The sequence below is a fragment of the Pan troglodytes genome, chromosome 5 (genome assembly GCF_028858775.2).
Source record: "Pan troglodytes isolate AG18354 chromosome 5, NHGRI_mPanTro3-v2.0_pri, whole genome shotgun sequence".
NCBI classification, from domain to species: domain Eukaryota; kingdom Metazoa; phylum Chordata; class Mammalia; order Primates; family Hominidae; genus Pan; species Pan troglodytes.
The window spans coordinates 42,688,520-42,712,911 of record NC_072403.2 but is presented as its reverse complement, the minus strand read 5'-3'; the positions used below and the strand labels follow the sequence as shown (position 1 = coordinate 42,712,911).

The 24,392-nt window shown below is 50.9% G+C and overlaps 1 protein-coding gene across 9 annotated transcripts in view; it reads left to right on the top strand.

The window, feature by feature from the left end:
* The window catches only part of CPNE5 (copine 5), a 99,182-nt gene that overhangs the window by 994 nt on the left and 73,796 nt on the right, over nt 1-24,392 (top strand). For 8 of the 9 annotated variants that reach the window (XR_010157987.1, XM_009451158.5, XM_001173253.6 and 5 more), the window contains exons 2-3: nt 15,946-15,986; nt 16,884-16,930. Coding sequence is in view for 8 of the 9 variants with exons in the window: in XM_009451158.5 (XP_009449433.1) it covers nt 15,946-15,986; nt 16,884-16,930 (88 nt within the window). In the remaining variant the exon portion in view is untranslated. Of the gene's footprint in view, nt 1-301; nt 352-15,945; nt 15,987-16,883; nt 16,931-24,392 lie in introns of those variants that run through there. The other variant, XM_016955357.4, reaches the window with a different exon arrangement.

Sequence of the window (24,392 nt, the reverse complement as noted above, 5' to 3'; positions counted from 1 at the left end):
ATCGAGGAGATATGAAGACACAGGAACAGGGGGTCCAGGCACCCAAGTGGGGAGAGGGAGTTGGTAAAAGGCTGTACTACGGTCTCTGCTCAGGCTATCTCTGATCACCCCATCCCCAAATCACGAAGTGAGTGATTTGCCCCCATCCCTCCCAGGCTCGTCCACCCTCTCCCTTCTGTGCCCTCCTCTCTTCTCTCTTTGCCCCTTCTTTGCCCCAGCATCCTGATCCTCCCCTCACCAGTCTCCCCCACCCCACTGTCCTAGACTCTAGGATTTTAAAGCCTTCCTTCATCTCTATCAACAACGAAATCGACTCCTGGAAAAGGATCAGATTGACTCATTCATACTAAGGTGTGGATACATGATAACAACTTAAAGTGGCACTATTAAAAAAATAACTTGGGTCAAAAATCTTAAGCCAAAGGAATAGAACACTGATTGTGAAACTGTAGAGTCCAACAGAGGAGGAGGGGGAATATTTTTGTGGGCTACCACACCCAAATCTTCACTCATGTCACACAGGGTTTGGGGGTAACTTCTCTGTCTAAGAGCTGGGTCGACCCCAGGTTCTCCTAGCTAGGGGAAGGCTGCCCCTGGCAGTAAGAGGGTATGGGTGGCAAAGGGGGATTTTTCCCTAGTTCAGTCTCTCTGTGGCTGGCCTAGGATCATGTGCTGCCATGCAAGCATCACCCACTTTGAGGTTCCCCCACAGAGGCCATGCCCCCTGCCCCAGATCACCGACAGCATTTCTGGAGCCCTGGCTGTGCCCTTGTTCGAAATCACCCATCTCATCCTCTTCCAGGTTGCTCCTTGGTCAGACCCTCCATGAGAGGTAACCTTGTTGCCCCCCCAGTCCTGTATTACAAAGTTGTGGCATTGATGAGGTGTAGGTAGAGCTGGAGAGTCTGGGCAGGGGTGTGAAGGAGGGAAGGACTCAGGGTGACTTTCTCTTGAAGACTTGGGGATAAGTGGCAGTGAAGGCTAGTCTGGTTGAACGTAACTTCCCCCCTAAGCCAGGCCCTCTGGGGGCTCCTGTGATAGCTCCCAGGTCCCATACACCATGCCGTCAGGATCATCTCCCAACGCCATTTGCATCTTGTCATTACTCTGCTGGGAGATTCCTGATGGCCCATTAGCTCCAGTCTCACCTCCTCAGCCATCAAAAGCAGCACGGCCTCCCCACCCTTCTCCTGCACGCACATCCCTGCGCCTGGCACTCCCTCCCAGCCTTCAATCATGCCTGTCATCTTCAGTTGTCTTGGGATCCTTCCCACCTCCAAGCCTCTGAACAGCCCATTCCCCATCCAGATTTCACTCCTCCTTTATCTCCCCAAGTTCATGATCCCCCCACTCCTGAAAAGCCTGGCCTCACGCTCCCCACTTTCAGGCATCCTCTCACCCATGAGACACACAGCTCAAATCATTGTCTTCTGTGTCCTGTGGGCCCTAGGTACTCAGCCTGGGCCACAGGGTCACTCACATACTGAGGATGAAACCTCTTGAGATGTCTCAGGTGTGCAGACGTCATCCCTCCCCTCTCAAAGCAACTGTGTAAGCATTTGAGGGCAGGGATTCCCACCCTGAGTCAGACCCATGCACCCTCTACTCCAGTGGAGAGGAAAGGAGATGGAGGGCAGATAGTGTGGCTTTGGAGTCAGATACCTTGAAACAGAATCTCTGCTTCACCACTTGGGGCAAACTTTAAGCCTCAGTTTCCCCCACCTGTCAGGTACAAACAATAAGCAGCATGTACTCATGGAGAAACCTTGTTCACCAAGGTAGCTCATGTGCTTAGAGCAGTGCCTGGCACTTGCCAAATACTGTTGGAGGAATTAACTTGCAGGAGTGGAGGAGCATGAAGCACCTAGCAAGCTACTTTGCACTTGCTTGGCACACAGTAGGTGCTCAATAAGTAGCTACAATGATCACTGGAAGGCGGTAGCACCTGGCCCCTCCTGTTTGCTTTCTGGAAGTAAAGATGCCCAAAGGACTCAAACCTCTTGCATAAGAGGCCTTCCTGGGGGATGTGGTTCTGGGGCTGACCCTGGGTCAATTCCCTTTTGGGGGACATGATCCATGAGCTGAGGAAGGCCCTGACCTGGGGCCTGCTCATGTTCTCCAGAAAGCCAGAGGTGGGGGGAAGTGGGTTTTGGTGGGCAGAGATGAGGAGGGAGCAGTCACTTAGAACAGAGGGGAGGTGAGAAAACTGTCTGGGTGGCCTGGAAATTGTAGATGCATCTCTCTGCCTCAGCCAGGCCCAACTATTCAGGTTCTAGAACAGAGAGAAAGAGGAGGAGGAAAAGGAGGAGGAGAGGAGCACAGGGAGGAGGGAGAAATGCAGACAGTGGCTTTCTCCAGCATATTCTTCACTCCATGGTCGCCAGTTAAAGTCAAGTCCCTCCCCCCTGCACCCTGTGGTCAGCGCTCTCAGGGCTCCAGGAGAGGAGGCTCTGGGGAGGCTCTGCCCTGGGCATCTGAGTGACACCTGCTGGTGGGCCCAGAACAGTAGGGCAGGCAGAGGGGCTGGCAGGTGAGAACTCCAGGGGGTTTCAGGATGGGCAGCTGGGGTAGAGGGGCCAATGTTTCAGGGAAGATTATGAGTTGCCACCTCTGGCTCCCAGGAACACTTGTTTCCACTTGCCTTCCTCCTCATGAAGGGGCCTACCACTCCCCTACCACAGAGCCTTCTTCTGCTCTGTGCCTAGGGGAGGATCCTGCACCTGCTGTGCCCATCCTAGGGCTCAGCTAGCTAAGCAAAGCTGCCTGGCACAGGTGCACATCTGAGTCAGAACACAGGGCCACCATGGGGCCAAGTCTCCACTGAAGGCAAATGACACTGGGGATGGACAGTTTCAGGCCCCTGCTTCAGGTAGAGTATACTATACTCCCAAACAATTATTTTTACTGACTGTGGTAAACTCAGGGCCCAAGATTAGAAAGCCTTTGGTTATTTGGCACAACGGTTATGAATGTGAGCCCTGGAATCTGTCTCCTTGGTTTCAAATCCCAGCTCTCTTCCTATGACCTTGGGTAAGCTACTAAGCTGTCTATGCCTCAGTTTCCCCATCTGTAAAGAAAGCATAATGATCCTTATCAGTTATGAGGCTTAAATGAATTAATCCATGAATATCGACTGATGTTGTTGCTTATTTGATACCTGGAAGTTAATAAAAATTTGCCTCTATAGCTGGCTCCCAGGGTCTGTGTGTGTCCTGGAGATCTGATCAATCTAGAGATTCTTTTTTTTTTTTTTTTGAGATGGAGTTTTTGCTCTGTTGCCCAGGCTGGAGTGCTGGAGTGCAAAGGTGCGATCTCAGCTCACTGCAACCTCCGCTTTCTGGGTTCAAGTGATTCTCCTACCTCAGTCTACTGAGTAACTGGAATTACAGGTGCCTGCCTCCACACAGGGCTAATTTTTGTATTTTTAGTAGAGACAAGGTTTCACAATGTTGGCCAGGCTGGTCTCGAACTCTTGACCTCAGGTGATCCACCAGCCTTAGCCTCCCAAAGTGCTAGGATTACAGGCGTCAGCCACTGTGCCCTGCCAATCTAGAGATTCTTAAGGGTTGTTTTGGAAGTGAGTAGGGCAGATGGTTTGTGGAACTAGATACCAGTAGACATCATAAAAAATATGACTTTAAAGACCCTCCTCCCTTGAGCCAAGAGCTCTTCCTTCCTCTGATGGCCTGTTCTAGACCCTTCCTGACTGTGTGAGCCATCCTGCTGAGTCAATCAAAACTTACCTGTCTGACGTTCCATTCTCCAAAGGCGCCACTATTTTTCAGGTCTCCATGCAGGGATCTGGCCCAGCATGTTGGTTAGAAAGAATGATTTGCATTTTTTACATAACAAGAAACCTTTGCACTTGCGCAGGGTCCTGCTGGAGAAGCAATGCACAGTTCCACATGGTGGGTTCCCAAGACCCAGGGAAGACGGGGCGGGGCCAGTCTGGAAGCAGCCCATTGCTTAGCCCTGCTGGCTTCCCTCTCCCCACCAGCTGGTATGGGGCTGGTGGGCAGCTGTTGTTCTGCCCCAGAGATATTGTTTTCTGCTGTCTGTTCGGGTTGGCGTTTTGTTGCCCTGGAGCCAGAGAGGCAGCCCGGCTCAGGAGCTGTGCCCTGGGTCTCTCAGAAGGGGTGTGAACAGCTCTGAGCGCTTTCTTCTGACAGGCAGGGAGAGGGTGGTTTGGGGGAGGGAGGAGCCTGGGGGAGGGCGGCAGCTGTCAAAGCCAGTGCTAGGAAAAGAAGTCCATTTAACCATTGAATACACTAAGGTACTCAGGTCAGTGGAGCTAGGGGAATAATAACAGTGGCATTTACTGAGTGCCTACTGCATGCTAGGTACTTTACATCATATTAGGCTGAACCGTATGCAATTTCTACACTCAACTTTTTTTTTTTTTTGAGATGGAGTCTCGTTCTGTCATCCAGGGTAGAGTACAGTGGCCCAATCTCGGCTCACTGCAACCTCTGCCTACTGGGTTCAAGTGATTCTCCTGCCTCAGCCTCTTGAGTAGCTGAGATTACAGGCATGCACCATCACACCCGGCTGATTTTTGTATTTTTACTGGAGACGGGGTTTCACCATGTTGGTCAGGCTGGTCTTGAACTGCTGACCTCAGGTGATCGGCCCGCCTCGGCCTTCCAAATTGCCGGGATTGCAGGCATGAGCTACCGCACCCAGCCCATCTGTTTTTAACCTATTCAAATAAATAACACAACTTGTTTTTTTTTTCTTTCCTTCCTTCCTTCCTCCCTCCCTCCCTCCCTTCCTTCCTTCCTTTTTTTTTTTTTTTTTTTGAGATACAGTCTCTGTTGCCCAAGCTGGAATGCAGTGGTAGAGTCATAGCTCAATGCAGCCTCCAACTCCTGGGCTCAAGTGATCCTCCTGCCTTAGCCTCCTGAGTTGCCAGGACTACAGGTGCACACACACCACCACATCTAGCTAATTTTTAATTTTTTTTTGATTTTTTTTTTTTTGTTCGTTTGTTTTGTAGAGGTGAGGTCATACTCGGTTGCCCAGGCTGATTGGCTGATCTCAAACTCCTAGTCTGAAGCAGTCCTCCAGCCTGTGCCTCTCAAAGTGCTGGGATTAGGTGTGAGCCACTGCACCTGGCCTCACATAATACTTTTATATATTTCAAATTAAGGTTATTATATTAGTTCTCAATTGCTATGTGACAAATTACCACAAACTTAGTGGCTTTGAACTACAGCCATTTCTCATTTCCTAGTTTCTGTAGAAGTCCAGGCATGACATAAGTGGCTTTTCTGCTCAGGGTCTCACTAGGCTGGAATCAAGGTATTGGCAGGGCTGTGGTCTTATCCAAGGCTCTGAGTCCTCCTCCAAGCTCACTGGTGGGTGGCAGAATTCAATTTCTTGCAGCAGATAGATTAAAGTTCTGTTTTCTTCCTGGTTATTGGACCAGAGTGACTCTCAGCTCCTAGAGTCCGCCCCCAGGCCCTTGCCACATGGCCCCCTCACAGCATGGCAGCTCACTTCTTCAAGGTCAGCAGGAGAATCTCTCCTAATCTGCTATGACAGAGTCTTATGTAAAGTAACTGTAATCACAAGAGTGAATATCTGATCGCCTTTGTTATACATCATAACCCAATCGCATGAGTGACTAACCTATCATATTCCCAGGTCCCGCCCACTCTCAAGGGGAGGGGATTATACAGACGTGTGTGCCAGGAGACTGGAATCTTGGAGGCCATCTTATATTTCTGCCAATCACAATTGCTACATCTTTTAAACTAGGATAGATAGATAGTAGTATTTTCTCTTTTTGCTGATTAGGAAATTGAGGCTCAGAGAGGTTAAGGGACTTGCCCAAGGTTACACAGTGAGTACACTTTGGAGAGAGGGATCCAACTCCTATTCCCTCAGACTTCAAGACCTTGAGGGCTTCTTGAGATTGGAGGTTGGGTTCTCCAGGAGGATGGTGGTGGAGGCCTGAGTACCAACTATGGTAGGTGTGACCAAAAGGTAGGCAGTCTCTCCCCAGGGCCTTCCTTGCTAACAGCTGCCTGTGGTTCTGAGCAGCAAACCCAGAACTGGAGGAATCCTTCGGGGGCAGAAACCAGAAAAAGTCACAGGATGGAAGCCAGCCTTCGATGCCATCCAGACCACACGGTAGTAGTTTACCATCCCTCCTTTCCCAGCTCACAGTTCACCCTGTTTAGACTCAAGGCGATACTCGAGATGTTCTACCCTTGGGAAGAAAGGGTAGGGAGGAGGCTGGGGAATTAGGCTGGAAAGCTCTGGGGCAGAGAGGAGTCAGGCTTGGGTAGGAATGATTCAGCTGTAGGTAACAGAAAATCTGACTGATGGTGGCTTAAACCTGATATGCATTTATTTTTCTCAGATCACAATGAATCTGGAGGTAGGTTATATCAGGGCTACTTTGTCAGCTCACTTTATCATCAAGGACCCAGTCGTCTTTGTATTTTGCTATCATCTTAGCAGTAGGCCTCGTTGTTACAAAATGGCTGCCTCTGCTTCAGGCATCACAACTGCATCCAAAGACAGGAAGCTAGGCATGAGGCCAGAGTCCTCTCTCTGAAAAGTTCTTTTTACTGGGAAAGTACAATCCTTTCCAAAGTCTCTCAGCAAACTTTCCTTTCTATTTCAGGGGCCAAAGCTGGGTCTCATGTGCACTCCTAGACTAGGGACAGGGGCCATCTTCCCGGATTTCAGGGAGTCGTCATCAGATCTAAACAATGTGGATTCTGTCAGCAGGAAGAGAGTGGGCAATGTTTGCTGGATGGGCAAACGTGGCATCTATGGGGCCATTTGGAAAGTAAGGAGGCTTTCCAAGAGCCTAGAATTTGCATCTCTGAGGCCTGCTCCTCAGATTTTCCTACGGCCAATGGACAGTGGACAGTGTTAGGTGACTGATTCTCCAAGCACAGCTTGACTGAACCCATGACTGCCTTTCTTTCTGCCTGTTTGCCAGCCAAGAATAAAAAGGCTTAGTGTGATTTCAAATCATTGCGAGGTTCCCTAAGGTCTCTTCTGCTGGCCTCACACAGACCTCACAGTAACAACAGGACAGCTTTATACCTTTGGGTATGGAAGAATCCTGGCCAGGACACTGAAAGTCAGTGCCACTCCTGGCTTATCTTCTCTGGGATCCTGGCCAGATTATTTAAGTTCTCCAACCTCAGTTTCTCCATTTGTAAACTGGTGGAAAATACTGGTCCTGTCCACATCCTCTGTCTTCATTGTTCTGAAGACTAAAGAGATTAAGTCTGTGACATTCTATATAAACTGTAATGTGCTAAATCAGTTTAATCATGGTAATAGGTACCAATAACTGAGCACTACTGACACATTCATTTATTTGATAATTGATATTGATCTTCATTTGCTATTGAGAGGCCTTTTTTTTTTTTTTTTTTGAGATGGCGTCTCACTCTGTCACCCAGCCTGGAGTGCAGTGGCATGATCTCTGCTCACTGCAGCCTCCACCTCCCTGGCCAACATGGTGAAACCCCGTTTCTATTAAAAATACAAAAATTAGCCAGGTGTGGTGGCGGGCGCCTGTAATCCCAGCTACTCGAGAAGCTGAGGCAGGTGAATTGCTTGAACCTGGGAGGCGGAGGTTGCAGTGAGCTGATATTGCACCACTGCACTCCAGCCTGGGTGACAGCAAGACTCTGTCTCAAAATAGAAAATAAAAAGAGTCCGGGTGCGGTGGCTGTAGCCTGTAATCCTGGCACTTTGAAAGGCCAAGATGGGCAGATCACTTGAGGTCAGGAGTTCAAGACCAGTCTGGCCAACATGGCGAAACCACATCTCTACTGAAAATACAAAAATTAGCCGGGTGTGGTGGTATGTGCCTGTAATCCCAGCTACTCTGGAGGCTGAGGCAGGAGAATAGCTTGAACCCAGGAGGCGGAGGTTGCAGTGAGCTGAGATTGCACCACTGCACTCCAGCCTGGGCAACAGAGTGAGATTCCATCTCAAAAAAATAAAAAATAAAATAAATAAAATAAAAAGGATTCTGGTCATCGTGAAGAGAAGGGACTGGTGAAGGGTAGAGAGAGGCAGGCATGGAAGCACATTGCTAGGCAGAAGACTACTGAGGCCTCCAAGTGAGAGATGATACTGATGGTGGCATGGGGAGGAGTGGACAGATTTGGGATATATTTTGAAGTAGAAACATTTAAAACTTGCTGATGGGACAGGAGGGGGAATAAGGGAAAGAGAGGAATTGAGTGTGCTTCCTACGTTTCTGTTTGAAGCTGTTGACTTCACAGCAACTCCACAGGCAGGTATGTGACCCCATGCCCAGATGAGGAAACTGAGATGAAGTACCTTGTCAGGGTCACATGTTGCCAGGTGGGGACTCCAGCTCAGATGCATCTGAGGCCAGAGCTCCTGCTCTTTTCCCTTGGCCATGTAGTGTGAGAGGGACAATTATTACAATAATTAATAACAATAAAAATGCAAATTGCCCCAGGAAGGAGAGCTCTTTAAGCCATGTGAAAATTGCTTTTTAGACCTTGGTGAGGTTGCTTGGCAGGGAAACAGAGCACGCGGGTGAGAACGGGATCTGAAAGGGGAGATGGGTAAGTGCCAGGGGCTAGGTGCCGAGGCTTCTCTCCTCCCAGCTCCCGCCCTGCTTTCCTCGGATTACTTCTGCCTTTTAGGTCTGGGAGCCGGGCAGGAGGACATGGGAAACCCTCCAATTCTCCTCTTCAGTCGTTTGTTTGGGAGCAGCTCCGAGAGGCTGAGGATGGGAAGCAGGACAGTGAGGATAAGACAGAGCATTGCTGGCCCAGATGGGGCTTTGGGAGTCCTTGGCTTTGGTAGTGCAAGCACTCCCCAGGGCACCTTTAAATGAGCTTGAGCTTCAGAGTTCAGAGTTCAAATTTCTGCATGCCTCTTGACAAGCCGGTGACATCAGGCACATCGCTCAGCCTCTGTGGCCTTGCCTATAGAATGGGAGCAAAGTCTACTTTCTGGCGTTGATATGGAGGGTAAATAGAGTGTCACAGGCTAAGTACATAACAAAGGACTTGGCACAGATTATATACTTGTTAGGTGTCATCTCTCTCCCACTCCATTTGCCAGATGTTTATGCAAATTGCTCCATGCAGAAATGGGGTGATGCTGGTCAGTACCTCAGGGGCCTCTGTGGGACCATCAGGATTCCTGTTGGGGTTTTTTTTTTTTTTTTTTTTTTTTGCAATTCCTACACTCAACTTTTTTTTTTTTTTTTTTTTTTTGAGATGGAGCCACACTCTGTCACCCAGGCTGGAATGCAGTGGCGTGATCTCGGCTCACTGCAACCTCTGCTTCCCGGGTTCAAGCGATTCTCCTGCCTCAGCCTCCCGAGTAGCTGGGACTACAGGTGTCTGCCACCATGCCTGGCTAATTTTTGTATTTTTAGGAGAGACAGGGTTTCACCATATTGGTCAGGCTGGTCTCGAACTCCTGACCTCAAGTGATCCACCCACCTTGGCCTCCCAAAGTGCTGGGATTACAGGTGTGAGCCACCGTGCCCAGCCTTCTGTTTCTTTATTTATGTATTTATTTATTTTTGAGACAGGGTCTCGCTCTGACACCCAGGCTGGAGTGCAGTGGTGTGATCACGGCTCACTGCAGCCTTGACCTCCTGGGCTCAAGAGATCCTCCCACCCCAGCCTCTTGAGTAGCTGGGACTACAGATACACACCACCACACCCGGCTAATTTTGTTTATTTTTTGTAGAGACAGGGTCTCCGTATGTTGCCCACACTGGTCTCAAACTCCTGGCCTCAAGTGATCCTCCTGCCTCAGCCTCCCAAAGTGTTGGGATTATAGGCATGAGCCACCAAGCCCAGCCAGGATTCCCGTTTCTACCTGACCTTGGCTCTCCTGTCCCCACTCTCTCCTCAAGGAAGGCTGTGCAACCAGTCAGCAGTGGTGGGCAAGGGTAGTAGGGCTTGGGTCCTGCTAAAGCCAAGCTTTAGGGAGAAGAGAGGGGAGAATATGGAGCATTCTTAGGTGCCATCTTCATTCTCCACAGGCCTTTGTTGAGCACTTATTGTATGCCAGGCACTGCATTGCAACTTACTATGTGAGTTTAATCTCACAAAACTCCTGGGAGGGGGGGACTGTTATTAGCCCTTCTTTACAAATGGGAATACTGATGCACAGAGAAGCTAAATGACATGCCAGAGGTCATATAGCAAGTAAGGGACAGAGTTGGGTGTTGGATCCAGAGATGAAGCTTGAAGTCTATGCTCTCAATGCCCCCACTTTTCACCCCCAAGGTTGGACGGATGCTTAGGGTGAGTTGTTGGGAAGAAGATACACCATCTTTTCTTGACCTTTTTAGACTCATGAATGTCTTCGGGTAGCTAATGAAAGCTCTCCAGAAGAATGTATCCATATATGTGGTATCCGTATATACCAATATGCCATACTTTGCCTACTGGGGGCCCATGACCTCCATTATGGGTCCTGCCCCAGGAAAATGTTTCTTTCTATGCTGAAGCCAAAGCCTTTGCTCAGTGCATTGATGCAGCACTTCTGGGCTTTGTTTAGAGACAACCAGGGATGCGTGATGGTCAGTTCACCCAGCATCTCAGCTCAAGAGCAAATATGTCTCCTTTCTGGCTGAGGATTCCCTGAGGCAGAGGCTATGTCTCCCGGTCAGACTGGGCTCCCTGAGTGCAGGGTTGTGTCTCCCTCTCGGATGGTACACCCCAGCCTCTACCCATACCTTTCTTTTTTTTTTTTTTTGGTTTGTTGTTGTTGTTTTAGAGATGGAATCTCACTGTGTTGCCGAGGCTAGTCTCGAACTCCTGAGCTCAAGTGATCCTCCCTCCTTGGAGTCCCGAGTAGCTAAGACTACATGTGCCCAGCTTCTTTCTTAAGCTCCCCCAGATGGGAGGTGTTACCCTGTGGCCCCTCCTTTAGCACCTGCCAAGGGCTCTCATTTTGCCCTTCCAGTGTTTTCTGTCCTTGCTGGGGCCTTGGAGACTTCTGACCTCACAGCCCAATGAATGACCATTTTCTCACTGCCACTGAATTGGAAATGATTCCGCAAGGGAAAGCAGGGAGGAAAGGGGCTCTTGGCTCTGCTTCCTGGCCTTGATTTAAGGAACAAAAGAAGCCAAGCTCCAGGCTGCTGTGCAGACAGCGGAAGGGTTGTATGCTCTTTTAGAAAAAAAAAAATACGTTTTTCCTGCTAAAAAAAAATTCTCTTTGTGCTCTCCAAAGAAAGAAAGTGGAGAAAAAGTACTTGTGGTCTGGTCTTGTCTGTGCCCTGGTGTCTCAGGCCCTTCTTCAGGGCGGAAGACCCGGTTTCCTCCCCCAGGCTTTTGGCTGTGTGCTTGTGGGCAAGTGACTCATTGCCCCTGGGCCTGGAAGTCCTCAGTGGATCAGGGTGAGGATCAGTGGGGAAGGCGCTTTACCTCGAAGAAACTTCTGGTGCTACACGTGTGTGTGTTGTTGTCTGTGACTTTGCAGCGGGGGAAACTGAGGCCCTAAGAGACGGTGTCTCAACATGTGGTATTTGGACGGCTGCCATCAGAGACATAATAGGGGGATATCTGGCGGCCACTTGTATAAACATGGCTTCTGGAGCCCTGCTTCAGACCTACACAGCCAGACTTGGAACAGAGCCCAAGGAACTGCCATTTTATACCCCGGGGCAGGGGTGAGCCCCAGAAGTGCGAGGCCCATTGTTCACGGGGTGAAGCCACCCGTCCAAAGCCGAGACAGGAGGTTTAGCAGGCCCTGAGGGTTCTGTCTGGACAGGCAGTTAGGGAGAGGGATGGATGGAGGCAAGTGTGGAAGAGGTGTGGGATCAGAGGGTGTAGGGCGCAGGGACATAGGCGAGAGGCAGAAGGTCCTCAAGGCTGAGAGTGGGGAATGGAACGGAGGCTGAAGAGGGGCTGAGCTGGGGAAGGGACTCAGCAGGGAGCCCTGGGAGTGTGTTGGGGGCGGGCTTCTTCCTTGGACCTGTGAGGGTGGAGATTGCTTGTGCTGCGCTTGTCACCAAGTGTGCCTGAGCATCCACCGGGAGAGTGACGGCTCCACTCAGCACCGGGCCAACGACAGCTGACCTGTCTGACAAGGCTGACGAGGTCCCAGGTGCTCCACATATCGAATCTCCACAGCAGCCCTGAACTATTTTTACTGTGCCCCACCCCCCACTTTACAGATGGGGAACCTGAGGCACAAGGCGAGCAAACCCAGCTTGTCTGACTGCAGAGCCCATGCACTTAACTACTACATGCCACAGCTGAGAGGAAGTGCAAGGGGCCGTCCCTGAGCTTGACCGTGTGCCACCCAGGTGGGGAGATACGGGCTTCGCTCACCCATCTGGCCATTCTTTTTGGTCGTCCTTCATCCATCCAGCTTGCCAGGCCACTACTCTGACTCAGGTGCTAGGCTGGCCTGTGGCAGGGTGGGAAACCCTGCCATGGAGGCATGCACAGCCAGTGTGAGAGACAGATACACCCATGATTTTGCAACCGATCGTGTACAGAGTATGTAATGGGGTCCTACGAGTCAGAGGGCTGCACACTCCAGGCCAGAGAGAGCTCAGGGGAGAGGAGAGGAAGTAGCTGTCCATCAGTGTCCAGGAAAGGCAAAACTGAGGAAGGACAGGAATAGTCTGGAAGGATGGCAAGAATAATTTCAGCAGAGTGGAGAAGAGAGGGTTTGCTTTATCCTTGGGTGCTGGTTGCCAGGGTGACCCATGTCCCAGGATTCGGTGAGGGTCTTGAGGTCACCAGGCAAGGAGCCAGGTGGCTAGATTCTGTTTCTTAGTCTAGCTGTGTGCCTCTAGCCCAGCTGGGAAGTGGGCAGGACCAGGGAAAGCCCCATCTACTTGTCTTTGAGGATAAGACCTCCCCCTCCCACCGCCCATAACACACGCGCATGCACACACACAAACACACACACGTATCTAGGCTGATATCCAGGGCCTCACTCTCTTTCTCCCTAGCTGGGATATGACCAGATCCGAGTTCTAGAGCCACACTTGGAGGAGACCCAGACCTTGGAGGAGTTAAACGTTGTCCTTCCGAGTCTCACAGTCCTGATTTGTAAAGGAGTTGGGAAAGGTGACCTCTGAGGTCCTCTCCAGCTTGAACATTCGAGGATTTTATGTCATTGCTGAATTTCATTATAGAATTCAAAGATAAACCTAAAGCGCTTGCTTTAGTAGAGAAGTCCCCCTCCTCCTTATCACTTTCAGCTCCTCACTGTGCCTCAGGTTCCACCACTGTAGAGTCACCTTTGGTCTCAAGGCATTTATCCTTTGTTTAAATCAAGATAGACACCCCTACCCCCAAACTTAGCACACTTCAGGATGAGAATGTCGGCCCAGGGAAGTCAGCCCGCCTCGGTGTGAATGACTGTATGTAGAAGTGGTGTCTCACGTGCAGCCCCTGCTGCCTACTTCTCAGAGATGCCTTGTTTATCGTTCATCTGATGCTCTCTGTGGAGGGCTGGGAGGTTTATCAGATGGTTTCCGAAGTGACAGCTGACTGGGAGCAGGTCTGGTCTGGTGGAGGGGCCGGTGGGGGCCAGGAGAGAGGTGGTTGCCTGTGGGGTCAGGGAGGCCCAGTTGGGGGTGGCTGCCTTTGGGGAGTGGCCCCTGGATGTAGAGACTGGAGTTGGGGAGGGGTGAGAGTTCTCCAGGGACTGGTTTCTGAAGCCATTTGGGAATTCCTCTCTTGGGGGCATCTCTAGGAATCTGCTCAGGGACTGGAGCTGGGGGTATTAATGAATGCAATCTGGGGCTTCCCCAGGCACCAGAGGATGCCATGTGTAGGCCTCAGGCTGCTGTTGCGTTTGTCCATCTGTTGATTGATTTTTGGCTCCCACCTTAGGGCGTGGGGCATGAGTGGTAGGGTTGATTATGGGGTCAAGTTGCCCGACAGGCTGTCACTGCTGAGGGCTTTGGTGACAGTGACTCAGGGTAAGGCCTCCTTCTAGACTTTTCTGTCTCTACCACTGCTTGCTGTAGGCCACGGTCGCCCTTTGCCTCTCCCTGGTCTTTCATGTCCCCATCGTGGAGGAGAAAGAGGAACAGATCCTCCTCAGGGCCTCATCTAGCTCTGACATTTGTTTGTTTTGTTTTGTTGTTGTTGCTGCTGCTGTTGTTTTGAAAAAGGCTGGAGTGCAGTGGTGCGATCTCAGCTCACTGCAACCTCCACCTCCCTGTTTCAAGTGATCCTCCTGCCTCAGGCTCCTGAGTAGTTGGGATTACAGGCGCATACCACCATGCCGGGCTAATTTTTGTATTTTTAGTAGAGATGGGTTTCACCATGTTGGCCAGGCTGGTCTCGAACTCCCGACCTCAAGTGATCCACATGCCTCAGCCTCCCAAAGTGCTGGGAATACAGGCATGAGCAGCCACACCCGGCCTAGCTCTGATATTTGAAGTTGGCTTTCAGGAAGCAACACAGACCAGTGTTGACTGTTTCTTTTCTCCAGAAAAGCAGTTCAAGGGGCAGAGGCACCTGTGGGGGGTTGTGGGAGTAGAGAAGGAAGGTGACAAGATCCTTTGGGACCTCCGGAAGGGAGGCGGGACAAGGCTGAGATGGTTGGGAAAAGAACCAAGACTTGAGGGCAGTGTTGGCAGGAGTAGCCGCACAGGCAGGAAGGGCTTGTCTGGCAGCTTACAGGGGAAGCAGGGAAGGGAAGACCTGGTCAGCGTGGGATGTGTTCATGGGTAGGTCTCCTGGCGGCCCCTGGGGCTCAGTCCCTCTGGGACTTCGGAGAGACTGTAGAGCAGAGCTGTCTCCAGGGTGAGTGAAGAAGCTGAGCAGTCAGTCCTCCAGCCCCTTCCTGTTGGTTGAGTGCTGCCTTTTGGGAGCATAAACTTTCTGGCCCTTGCAGACAGCCTGCCCGAGAAAGCCCGCAGGAGAGAAACAGACACAAGAGGAAACCATGTGTGTGTACAGGAACTGTGAGGGCTGAGGGGATCCAGGCAGGGCATCAACAGCCTTCAAGACTGATACTACCGTCTCGTTGTACTGATGAGGAAACAGGCTCAGAGAGGTTGAATGACTTCCCAGCCAGAGACTGCGTTTCCACTGGGCTGTCTTGCTTCCCAATGGCAGCAGGTCGCTGTGAAACGAGGGATACCAGATGTGCAGGATGTAGGCTGCCCATCCTCCCCTCCTCTCCCCTCCACTTCCACATCTGTAAGATGGGACAATACCTGCCTAGGATCAACCTTGCAGGGCAGCATGAGAATCGGGAGCTCATATTTGTAAAACAGCGCACTGCCTGACCCATCGCCGGGGCTCAGTAAATGGGAGCCTTTATTGCATGGAGGCAGGACAAGGGGAGCTTAGCACCTGTTGAAAGACCGTTCTGTCCCCAAATGTTGTGTTCATCATCTTGCTGCTGTGCCGTCCAGTCTGATTATCAGAGCCATGTGGTAGTCCTGGTCTTGACCACAGAAGGACCTTGTCCAAATGAGTCGGCTTCCCCTGGGAGGTGTAATTCATTAATCTATCAGTACAGATGAGACCATCGAATAAACTGGCTGTAAGTAGAGCCTTGAGAAAATGGGAGAGTAGGTGGATATGTTTTGATTGCTTTATCTTATTTTTTTGAGAAGCAGAGAAGTGATTAAAGGAGAGCTTCTAGAAAGGGCTAAGACATTGGGCAGTTTCGGAAATCCCCCGATGGTGAGTGGCTGTGCGACACAGGGCACCAAGACCAGGGCACCTACCCGGAGTGCTTGTGGTGATGATAGGGGTGGGAGGTAGGGAGTTCTGCACACCTTAGGCAGGTGGGCTGAGGAACCTCCAGGGCCTGCCCAGTGCCTGGCTTTTAATGAAGCCTAATAAACTATTGTGGAACTGTTTTGCCTGAGGCCAGGCCAGAGGCAGCCTCTGGGTCTCAGTAACAGCCTGAATCCCCTGAGGTCGCCTCCTCTCAGCTGGCCGTGCTAACCCCTCCTCTCTCCCCCTCTTTCAGGAACCTCCTGGACAAAGACATGTTTTCCAAGTCCGACCCACGTAAGTCCTGCTCTGACAATAAGAACGGTAACAATAGCGACAACGCTATGACTAATTACAGCGGCAATGCTTGAGCCCTTACTGAGCACTAACCATGTGCCAGGCGCCGTTCAAAGTGTGTCAAGCCTGTTTAATGTTTCTCCCATAGTGTCTGAGAAAGATAATTGTGGAGATTTGACCCTTCCCAGCCTGCACGCTTGTGAAGCCTCAACACAACAGAGCAGGTTGGGAGGGGTTGGAGGTCTGGGGCCACAGGGTCCCAGAGAAACCAGTACGCCTAAGAGCTCCAGTTAGCTGTGACCTGGTGGGATGAGCACTGATTTTGGAGTCCAGGTTCTAGCCTTGAGCAGTGCCACCCAAGCGTGTGACCTGGATGGGTCTTTGGCCTCCTCTGAGCCTGTTTTCCCATCTGTAAAGTGGGGCTGATGATAATCAGAGGCCTCATGAAACTGCTCTGGGCTGTAAAGGAGCAATGCGGATTTCTGATGCTCTCCCCCACCACACCTCTGCTTGTCGTCCATCACACCCACCCGTCTACCTGCCTCACACTTCAGACCTTTGCTGTAGCCTAGAAGGCAATGGTGCCGACCCTTCTCCTAAAGGTTGCCCCTTCCAGGCACACCTAGTCTCCCTTCTCCAATGCAACCCCTCTGAATCGGTGCATCTACAACCCTGTCCAGGCTTGGGGGGCCAGATTCCTGTCCAGGCTTGGGGGGCCAGACTCACTCACCAAGATCTCAGCCACCCCAGGAGACACCCTCTACCCCTACCCAGATCCAACAGTGCTACCCAGGCTGGGTCTGCTGAGGCGCCTGCCCATCCAGGATCCTTTTCATCTGGGACCCCTCCTTCCTCTTGGCCTGAGGTATTAATCCATTGTTTCTCCTCCCCCCGCAGTGTGCGTCATGTATACCCAAGGGATGGAGAACAAGCAGTGGCGGGAGGTAGGTGCAGCTCCTTCCCACACCAGAAACACCAGCCTGTTCCTCTCTGCCTGTCTGTCTCTAATTCGGGAGCAATTTCCCTGACATGTTTCTAACTGCAGCATCCAAGTCCCGCTGAAGGTTAGTAAGGTGTGCAAAGCATGAAGTCCCATCCCTGTTGTTGCATGAACAGACTGAAGATGGAGGGGATGGTTCCTGCCCTCAGGCAGCCCCAGTCTGAGAGGAGACATAGCCCTGTTCTCAGGGAGCCCCAGTCCCAGGGAGACGCAGAAGGAGTCCGTGCCCGTTAAGACCTTGTCTGCTGGCTGGAGGCATGAGTGCAGCTTCTAGCACCAGGCCTCATCCACAGCAAGCTTCCTTCCCGTGGCTTCTGACTAAGGTGAGCGTGGCTTCAGTGAGGTGATTTCCCTGCTCAGAAAACTTTGTTGACTCCCTTCTGCATTGAATCAAGTCCCGGCTCCAAAACCCACCCTGGCTTCCAAAATCCACCCCAACCCAGGATGACGCCCTTTTCCAGCCTCATCTCATTTCCAGTCCCCTCCCCACCCCCACTCCATGTGCCTTTTGTCCCTTGTAACAGGGAGTAGGGAGAGAGGGCTGACTTGATGGGCCCACTCCAAGAATGGCAGGGACATTTGTGAAGTGAATGGGGTCTCCTAGATACCCTCACTCTATTCCTCACCCCGTGGCCAGAGGGATCTTGTTAAAACCCGGGTCAAATTCTGTCTCTTTTCTGCTCAGAGCCCTCCTGTGGCTCCCATCGTGCAAAAGCACCGTCCCTTCATGGCCTCCCAGTCCCCCCACCTTGTGACTTCCTTTCCCTGCTGACCTAATCTCCTGACGCTGGGCCCCTCCCCACTCCACTCCAGTCACACGGCCCACCCCCGCCCCAGGGCCTTTTCACCTGCTCTTCCTTTTTCCTGGAATGCTCTTTTCCCACATGGCTTAGTGGCCCTTCCATGGAATGCTCTTTTCCCACATGGCTTAGTAGCCCTTCCATGCTTCCCTAAGGTTTTAACTCAGATGTCACCCTGTGGAGGCCTCCTCTGGCCACCCTATCTAACATTCCAACCTTCCAACACTTCTTATTCCCCTTAACTGGTTTTTATTTTCTCTGTATCACTTCTTCTCATCTCCCATACCCTGGTTTACTTTTTTTTTTCCTTGAGACAGCGTCTTCCTCTGTTGCCTGGGCTGGAATGCAGTGGTGTGATCATGACTCACTGCAGCTTCAAACTCCTGGGCTCAAACGATCCTCCGGCCTCAGCTTCGGGTATTTAGGACTGCAGGCACATGCCACCAAGCCTGGCTAATTAAAAACAATTTTTTTTCTTTTGTAGATATGAGGTCTCAGCATGTGTCCAGGCTGGTCTGGAACTCCTGGACTCAAGCAATCCTCCTGCCTTTGCCTCCCAAACTGCTGGGATTACAGGCACATGCCACCCTGCCAGGCTACTTATTTATCTTGTTTGTCATGTGTCAGCTCCACAAGGGCAGAGATTTTCATCTGCTTTATTCACTACTACATTCTGAGCACCTAGAACAGTCCAGCACACAGTAGGTGCTTAATACATGGTTGCTTAAAAAATGAATGGATTAGGAATTAGCCAGGCGTGGTGGTGCGTGCCTGTAGTCCCAGCTATTTGGGAGGCTGAGGCAGGAGAATTGCTTGAATCCAGGAGGCAGAGGTTGCAGTGAGCCGAGATCGTACCACTGCACTCCAGCCTGGGCGACAGAGCGAGACTCCATCTCAAAAAAAAAAAAAAAAAGAATGGATTAGGAAAGGAAGCTGGGCCTACAGAGGCTGACAAGGCCGCGGTGGCTGTTGCCACATTGCTACCTCTGCCTCCTCGCTCCCTCACTGAGCCCTCACAGGAGAATGTTTTCAGGTGGAAAGAGGAAAGCGGGGAAGGGGAACTGGGTCAGGATGAGGGGTCCGGTCCTGGGAGCCACTAGCTCCTGTTTGAACAACAAAAGGAGCGATCCCTCCTCTCTCTTGGAGAAGAGGGTCTGGCTGAGCAAGGACAAGGTTGAAGTCCAGGAGGTCAGGGGCCGAGGGAGGAAAGTTGTTTTCTTCCATGGTGCGAAGTGGGATGTGCTTGCTGAGCGGCGGAGCTGAAGCTGGCTTGCAGGGGCCTTTATGGCTGCCTGAGCTGGCTGGAGATTGCGCTTGCTCCAGGTGATCAGAAGAGGCACCAGAATGGGGGGAAAGGGGATTTGCCTGAAGCTGTGGCCCTATTGGCCTTGGCAGCCTCATCCCATGCCCATCTCCACTGACTCCTGGGAGGGAGGCTGGTGGACTCCTGATAGAGACTCCGCCTGGGGTCTCCACTAAGAGAGGGGTAGGAGGCAGCTGTGAAGAACAGAAGGATGCAGGCTTGTCCCCAGGGTCCAAGGAAAGGGGAAGGGAGGGGGACAGTGCACAAAATGACCAATGACAAGAGCCTGAGGGTGAGGAGGCCTTCCCAGACTTAATAAAGACTTAATAAAGTCTGAAATCAAGTCTGAGTGACACTTCAGGAACCCAGGCTTTTTTAATGAATTTCCCTTCTTCGTTGGTGGACTGGCCGGAACTGTCTCCCTCTGCCCCCAGTCCCCAGACTTGGTGGGACCAAGAGGTTGAAGGGGGTGAATTTTATTCATGAAACATGTGGGAAGTTCATCTGTAAAACAAATACAAAAAAGAAAGAAAGAAAACATGTGGGGGCCAGGCGCAGTGGCTCATGCCTGTAATCCCAGCACTGTGGGAGGCGGAGGCAGGCAGATCACTTGAGGTCACGAGTTCAAGACTAGCCTGGACAACATGGACAAACCCCATCTCTACTAAAAACACAAAAATTAGCTGGGTGTGGCCCATGCCTGTAGTTCCAGCTACTTGGGAGGCTGAGGCAGGAGAATCGCTTGAACCCAGGAGGTAGAGGTTGCAGTGAGCTGAGATCGCGCCACTGCACTCCAGCCTGGTTGACAGAGCGAGACCCTGTCTCAGAAAAAACAAAAACAAAAACAAAAAAAATGTGAGAAATATTTCCACAGGGGCTGGGTTAAAGTTTACTATTCCACCCTGTCCAAGAGTCTATGCCAATTAAAGCATAAATCAGATTGCTAGGGAAATATTTAGCCTGCTTAAGTGAACTAATGACTTTTGAGGCCTTTTGGCTGTGCTTCATAAAAACCAGGAATGTGTTCATGTCCTCGTGATTCATGAAGGAAAGTGTGGAAGGGCTCTTCAGAAGGGCACTCTTTGGTGAGCCATTAATTACATTCTGTAATTGAGAGTTGTCTTCATTTGGTTGAGGGTTTCTGATTGTCCAGGTCACATATTGTTACTACACCCGCTGCAGGGTGGAGTAGAGGGAAGACAGGTGGCCTTGGTGTGGAATACACCTGTGCTTGCTCCTGGCTCCAGCCCTTTCTGGAGGTGGGGCCTAGAGCAAGTTACTTAACCTCTCTGCACCTCAGTTTCCACATCTGGCGTCTGAGGGTAAATCCTACCTTATAGGCCTGCGGTGAGGGTGAAACGAGATGACGGAAGTAAAGTGCCTTGGTGCATGGTCAGTGCTTAGTAAATATTCATTATACAGCATCATCCAAAGTGTTTGGGGCCTTCCTGGTCACTCTTCCCATCTCAGTTAATATTTGCAACAGGAAGCATTTATGAAGTGCCAGGCGCTGGGGAAAATAGGGAGATGGGTCAAAAGAACAGAGCATCACCAAATGTGTGAATTGGAACTAGAGTTGCAGCCTGGAGGGGAGATGCATGTGGACGAACAATCCTAACGGGAAACGACGAGAAGGGAAGTATGGATGGAAGAAAATGGGAGTTCAGGGGAGGGAAAGTCGCAGCCAGAAGGCCACATTCAACTAAGCCATTTTGACAGGTCATTTGGATTTTTTTAAATGGAATTTGAGCCCAAACACAAGCCATTTGCCTGGGGTGCATGATGTGGAACAGAGGAGATATGGGTTGGAAGGAACTTTCAGGATCATCTGGCTCAACCTCCTCATCCTACAGACGGGGGCAGGACTGGCCTCAGTCTGTGGAGGAGCTGAGTTGAGCTGGGTTTCAGGTTTCAGTGACGTGCGAAGACATAACCCAGGGGCCCAGTAGCATCCTGCACTGTTGAGGGATGTAATAAAGGGGTGGATGGGGTTCAAGGAAATCAATGAAAGATGGTGAGTCTCAAGGGTAGCAATAGGAGGGAGCCATTACTACTCCAGGCCTTGGGAGGAAGGGGAGTCCTGGTTTCTAGAACCCCAAGGGACTTCCAAACAGGACCAGGAGCCCCACTGGAGGGACAGAGTCAACTCAGGCAACCTCAGTCTCTTCCTGTCCTCCTATCTCCTGCTGGTGCCTCCCATTGGTGGAACCTCAGTAGGAGACCTAGGGCCAACAGACCATTGGGGCAGTCAACTTGGGTCAGTCTTCCTGGGCACAGAGCAGTGTGGGGAAAGGCTGGGAGTAGAAGCAGAGGGGCCAACGGGGGCTGTCCAGCACAGACAGAGGAGCATGGCTGGTGTTCAGGATGTGAGGCTGGCAAGATACAGGAAGAGTCAATACAGGTAGTTCATGGATGTCAGGCTGAGGACAGCTGGAGTTGTAGAGTGAGAATGTCAGAGCAGAAGGGTCCGCAGAGATCAAGGAGGCTGACCTCATTTATGAGAGGTGAGCAGGACCCGTGCCCAGACTCCAGGAGGGAAGATGGCAGAGCTCAGCCACATGGGCCACCCCTAGGGCACATGCTGTTTCACAGAGCTTTATTTATTCATTTATTTTTGAGTAGAGTTTCACCCTTTTTGCCCGGGCTGGAGTGCAATGGCATGATCTCGGCTCACTACAACCTCTGCCTCCCAGGTTCAAATGATATTCCTGTCTCAGCCTCCCCAGTAGCTGGGATTACAGGCATGCACCACCACGCCCAGCTAATTTTGTATTTTTAGTACAGACAGGGTTTCACCATGTTGGCCAGGCTGGTTTTGAACTCCTGACTTCAGATGATCCATCCGCCTCAGCCTCCCAAAGTGCTGGGATTATAAGCGTGAGCCACTGCACCCGGCCTTCACACAGCTTTTTCTGGAGAAAGGAAGATGCATCTAAACATACTGGGGATAGCTTAGCCGACATGGCAAGACCCGTCCCTACTGAAAATCTAAAAATTAGACAGGCATGGTGACCCACACCTGTGGTCCCACATACTTGGGAGGCTGAGGCAGGAGAATCGCTTGAACCCAGGAGACAGAGGTTGCGGTGATCCTAGATTGCGCCACTGCTCTCCAGCCTGGGCAACAGAACGAGACCCTGTCTCGAAAGCAAACAAACAAACATACTGGGGATGGGAGAGGGGCTGTAATTCCTTGCTCGATTCTCTGTGCGAGCCACAGAGGAAAGTATCAGGAATGGAGAGTTAAAGAAAAATCCAGATTGTCTCTATGGAACTGCCTCTGGGATGGAAGACTGCCCTTGCAAGTAAACAGGAACCAGTTCCCGCCTCTCCTCCGTCTAGTTCATTGCCCTTCAGGAACAAATCACCTCTCTGTTACCAGAATCTTGGCCGAGAAATAATAATCCTGTGGTCAGGGGAAGTCAAGTGCAGGCAGAGCACTTTCTCTGTACGTGGGGTTTGCATGAGGCTGCAGATGAGCCAATCCCGGGAGGGATGAAATCTGCTCTCGTGGCCCCTGGCTGCCGGCTTTCAGCTGGTTTTAACCATTTGGGTCATTTTTATGCCTTCTGAGAAAGCTCCATCTTCCCAGCACCTAAATCTGTCACCACATTTCATGAAAATTGACTCAAGATGTAATTTTAGCCCAGAAAATCAAGCACTGTTTGCATCAAGTCCTGCCAGGGCCTTCTGCATGTCCAGTCAAATGCATTTGTCAGATGAGGCCTGAACTTGATGTCCAAAACCCTGGGTTTTCAGACCAGCTCTGATATTTACTGACTGTGTGACCTGGGTGAGTTATTTATCTTCTCAAGTCTCAGCTTACTAATCTATAAAATGGGGCTAAGAGACCTTCGTGGGTAGACTAACTAAGGCAGGATGGCCAGGTGGGAAGAGTCCCAGAAATGCTCCCACTGGGAAGAGGGACATGATAGGGAACCCCTCTAGGTTTCCCATTTGAAAAGTGGGTATGGAGATCCCTGCCCCTCCCTCACCAGGCAGCTGTCTTGGCTGAGGGCCTCTTGGAAAAGAAATGGGAATCACAGAATCTTAGGGTGTCCAGCAGATCGCCCCATACTACTGCAGTCATTGGCCCCAGCCACCACACCCACATGTCCCTGCCAAAGCACTCAGTCTCTTTTTTGAGGAGAATTAGCCTGTTAAACTTTTCACCAGCAGCTGAAATTGATGGTTCATCTCTAAATATTCTGAATGATCTTCCTCGGGGCAACTTGACATGTGTCTTCACATAACCTCTGTGAGCATGTGTTGGGCACTGTCTTAGTCTGTTCAGGTTGCTATAACAAAAATACCATAAACTGGGTAGCTTATAACCAACAGAAATTTATTTACACAGTTCTGGAGGCCAGGAAGTCCAATATCAAGGCACCAGCAAATTCAATGTCTGGTGAGGGCCAGTTCCATCTTGCTGTGTCCTCACATGGTGGGAGGGATGAACACACTCTAAGCCCATTCATGAGGGCTCTGCCCTCCTGACCTAATCACCTCCCCAAAGTCTCACCTCTGAATACCATCACAATGAAATAAGAATTTCAACGTGAATTTCAGAGGGACGCAAACATTCAGACTACAGCAGGCACCTACTATGTGCTGGGGGATGAATGCTGGGGGTGCAAAGGGGGACCAGACACTGCCTACAACCAGAGGAGCTCACTTTCAACCCAGGGAGACGACACCAACCACAGTAATGATAATGGCAAACACATGACAGCAATGTGCCAGACACTGTTCTGTTCTTTTTTTTTTTGTTCTTTTTTTTTTTTTTGAGACAGAGTCTTGCTATGTCGCCCAGGCTGGAGTACAATGGCACGATCACTGCTCACTGCAAACTCCACCTCCCGGGTTCAAGTGATTCTCCTGCCTCAGCCTCCTGAGTAGCTGGGATTACAGGCGTGCACCACCACGCCCGACTAATTTTCTATTTTTAGTAGAGATGGGGTTGGTTTCAGGCTGGTCTTGAACTCCTGACCTCCAGTGATCCACCTGCCTTGGCCTCCCAAAGTGCTGGGAATACAGGCGTGAGCCACCGCACCTGGCCATAGACACTGTTCTAAGTACTTTACCTGCATTAACTCAATGAATCCTCACAACAATCCTATGAAGGAGGTGTTATGATTATTATTGGCCCCATTTGACAGAGGAGGAAACTGAGGCTTTTCATATCACTGTTTTCTGTCCCTTTACCAACCTGAGCACCCTCCTGGAGAGCATGTGTCCCCGCCATCCCCTTCTGCAGCCCAGAGCATCATGGGCTGGCTTCCTCCACACAGGGGCTTGCCTTA